This window comes from Halyomorpha halys, unplaced genomic scaffold, assembly GCF_000696795.3.
Source record: "Halyomorpha halys isolate HHAL.00 unplaced genomic scaffold, Hhal_1.1 Scaffold294.1, whole genome shotgun sequence".
NCBI lineage: Eukaryota > Metazoa > Arthropoda > Insecta > Hemiptera > Pentatomidae > Halyomorpha > Halyomorpha halys.
In genome coordinates, this window is record NW_027113117.1 from 123,881 (window position 1) to 128,150 (window position 4,270).

Consider the following 4,270-nt stretch of genomic DNA (forward strand, 5'->3'; position numbering starts at 1 on the left):
TTCAGTGACCCGCTAAACAAATTCAATATTAGACGGTAATGTGAGATCAGACCATCATTCATAGTCAGAGCAGTAGATCAGTTTACCAAGAACAAACAAATAGATACATTTTACGAGAGTAAGACTAACACATAGATTAAAACGAAAATATAATAAAAAACCGGCTACAGGAAACACTTGAATGGATAAATAAGTTTTAAAAAAAACAAAAAAAAATTAGTATTAATAAAATAAAATAATTTGATGAATAAATACGTTAAAACACCCAAATAGAGAGATAAACATATTAAAATAAATAAATAAAACAAAGAATAATCTCCGAGCTAATTCCAATACTAATATAATTATAAAATAAAGTTTGAGTGTATGTAAATATATATTTTTGAAAAAAATATCTTTGTACTCGGACCCTGTTACTAATACTTACAATTAGTACTCACGCTTCAAAGCTACTGTATTTATAAGACCCTCGAAACAGGTTTAATATTACATATTAATTAAATAACTTATCAAGTAAAACGTATAGCTATCTGGGCACGATAATCAATAGGTAGGGCAGGATGTGAAGTTGCATTTGTTCAAGTCTATCTTCATACCGATACTTCTTTATGAAGCAGAGAACTGGATCATGAATGAGAGATTGCAAAGATACTGCTACAGAGATGAAGTTTATCAAAAGAATTATGAGAAAAACTCGGATAGACTGTGTCCGAAATGACAGGATCAGGGAGGAGCTAAAGATAAGAAAACTCTAGAAAGGAGGAAGATGAGATGGTAAGGGCATGTCCTTCGGATGGAGCACCGAGAGGGTGACACAAAACCTCATACCCCAGCCATATGGATAGAATTGGAAGGCGAAGAGGGAAGAAATGAGGAACCCAATCAGGGATAGGGACGCATGGAACAGAAGGCTGGAAGAATAAGAAGAAGTAAAACATTATATAAGATCTTATTAACTGAAAAAATAATCAATCTATCACGTTCAAAGGCAGTATGTACAAATTTAAGAGAAATAAAAAAGTAAATATAATTATAAAAAATAATATTACATTTAGTAATAATAAAATAAGTAAAATGTATTTGTACATTACGGGTAAAAGATAAATTAAAAATCAAACTAAATAAATCTATATCCCTACAGCCCATGAAGGTCAGAGATTCAAACCCAGTTTCTTGGAGTTAGTTGGTCTATTCATTACCACTGAGCAACGACGAAAATTTAAACATTAACAATTCAAAGTTTATAGAACACTTTGAAACTGTGACTTATATTACTTTTCTCATTAGTAAATGACAAATCCCATCCCTAGATAGATTGCTATTTTTTTCTAACCTCCTAGAAAAATAAACATATTAAATATATACAATAAAAATGGATGTATATATGCAGGCAGATAGATTGCTTGAATCACAAAAACGTATATGGAGAACCAACCGCATCGAATTCAACGGTAGGGTAATTTGATGAACAAAATGTATTAATTCATCTAATTTTGGTTGAGCTGAAAAAAAATCTAAAATATAAATTATGTAAACAAAGAAAAAAAATATTTTCTTCCAAAAAATGTTAAACATTTTGAATATTTTTAGTAGCAAACATATTTATTGCAATTTTTATATATCAATATATAAACAGAAAAAAAAAAAAAAAAGCATAAAATAGAATCCTAAGTTTGATATTTCCTAATTTTGAGAATAATTAAGTTTCCAATCAACATCTTTAATGTCTTCTTTCTTTTATTTTTTAAAGATTCTTATCAGGGCTTAAATTTGGAAATACTTGCCTTTCTTTCGTTTTAGGCATTAGCGAATTTAAATCAGTTTTCTTGATCAAAATAATTAAATATAACTTCGGAGAAAACAACAACTTGAAAAAGAAAAGAGGCAAATTAACAGCGCAAGTAACCAACTAAGAACTGATTAATACGGTTATAGTGTCCCAGGTTAGTCCCAAGACAAATAATTTCCATTCCCGCCGTTTTATCCAATTAAATCGATTTTGGCTGTGAAAAATTGGATGAAATGCTAGGCTTATAAAACATTTTATCTATTTCAATTTACCCCTCGTCGTAAACCTACTGACTGCCCTACAGTTTCATTTAATGATGTTACTCTTACCCCTGTCGAACAGATCCGCTACCCTGGACTACATTTGGTCAAGCGATTAACCTGGGATCCTCACACAAGACTGAAAAGATAGAAAACTGCACGTCGATTTCGACATATATACATATCGGAATACAGCACTTACTAGACAAACGGTCTAAACTTCCAACACATTACAAAAAACTGATCTACATGACAGCAATAAGGCCAATCTGGACATACGGAGTTGAGCTTTGGGGCTCCACTAAACCTTCGAATTCCTCTAGTATTCAATCCTTACAATCCAAAATCCTTCGTAAAATCCTCAATGCTCCTTACTTTGACACAAATAAAATCATACATAAAGACCTTATGTTCCCTATGTAACCGATCTAGCCCGAACCAGATATCACTCAAACCCCCTAGTTCCTAATCTTGCATCCTCTTTCATTCCTGACAATCCTCCGAGGCACCTGAAAAGAAGATGGCCACAAGACCTACTAATGTAAAATGTCAGAGTGCTGCTACCAATGGGTAGTTTCTCTACACGCCTGTAACACTCCATTTTAACTAAGATCAAATTTACTGAATGTATTATTTAGTATACAATTGTAAATTTCAATAAAGATATTATAATTATATGGCTTCCTATAGAATGCATATATTTAAATTTAAAAATAAAAATAAAAACTAGTGATGATCAGTTTAAGAACTCACTCTCATGGTATCTAAGTTGACTCAAGCGAAGAAGTGATGACAGACACGACTTGGAACGGCTTTATAGCCCGAGGATAGAGTTACCCTTGGCCCACTGAATATCAAACATCGTGCCGTCCTGCATCAGTATTCCGTCCGGCACGGTGCCGGACGGCATCTGAATGCACCTGTCCGTTGGGACAGCTCGCCGATAAATATTGGCTCTACGTGAGCCTCTGGTTTTTCGAGCACCTCAAGAGCTGGTTTAATGGTCCTAACCTCATAACTCCACCCGCCCAATCATCTTTCTTTTCACCCGGAAGAACATCTGACCTACGATGACCTAATACCTTTAAGGATTCCTTTGAGGAATACGTAACGAATTGAAGTAGTATTGCTAATCTTTATCTGAGTTACCCTGAAGTTCATTATTTTTTTTTAAATTTATTAATTGATATTTACATAACAATACACCCAATAAATTTTATGTAAGATCATAATGATACAATACGGGCGTGTTGAGAAACTACCCATCGGTAGCACTCTAATAATAATTCTACACTAGAATGTCTCGAAGCCTTTTATTTTTTCAGACGCCTCGCACGATTGTCAGGAATGGAAAAGGAAGCAAGGTTAGAAAGTAGTGGGTTTCGGTGGTTAGGGAGTTTATAATGGAAGCATTGATACCAGGTTCGGGCTAGATTGGTTACATGGGGAACATTAATGTCTACATGGATGATTTTATTAGTGAGGAAGAAAGGAGCATTGTAAATTTGAAGAAGGATTTTGGATGCTAAGGATTGGATACGAGAGGAATTCGAGGATTTAGTGGAGCTCCAATGCTCAACTCCTTAAGTCGAGATAGGCCTTATTACAGTCATGTAGATCAGTCTTTTGTAATATATTGGAAGTTTAAGCTATTCTTCTAGTAAGTGTTGTAGTAGTCGAAATCGACGTGTAGTTTCCTGTCTTTTCAGTCTTGAGTGGGGATCCCAAATTAGTCGTTTGTTCAGACGTAGTCCAAGGTAGCAAATCTATTCTACAGGGGTAAGAGCAACATTATTGAAGAATAACTGCCCTACAATATCCTTCAATAATGTTGCTCTTAACATTGTAGGTTGACGATGAAGGGTAAGTGTCCTCCAATAGGACATTAAAAATATGTTTTTGAATTTATAAAAGATTTTTCCAAGTAAACCACAATGGTTCTTATTCATCTCTCTATTCTCAGTCCGCTGGTGTTCTTCAAGGTAGTATCCTTGGTCCCATCATCTACACGCTGACATTCGAACCAATCCTAACACTATCCTCACCTCGTATACCGATGACACATGTGTGCTCGCCGTTAGTAATAACCCATTAATTGTATCCCAAAATCTCCAATCCCATATCACAGCCCTCGAAGATTGGTGTCGTAATTAGAGGATTAAGATAAATTCCAACAAATCCCATCAAATCACCCTTCGTCGTAAACCTACTGACTGCCCTA

The 4,270-nt window shown here is 34.5% G+C and overlaps 2 protein-coding genes across 2 annotated transcripts in view; both read right to left on the bottom strand.

The window, feature by feature from the left end:
• LOC106680852 (uncharacterized) overlaps positions 1-2,907 on the bottom strand; it is a gene marked incomplete in the record, with an annotated part of 13,013 nt that extends 10,106 nt beyond the window's left edge. The window contains 1 exon segment of the mRNA XM_067050724.1: positions 2,803-2,907. Within this exon segment, the coding sequence (XP_066906825.1) occupies positions 2,803-2,808 (6 nt within the window).
• The window catches only part of LOC106680850 (vacuolar protein-sorting-associated protein 36), a 133,144-nt gene that overhangs the window by 119,261 nt on the left and 9,613 nt on the right, over positions 1-4,270 (bottom strand). The window lies entirely within an intron of this gene.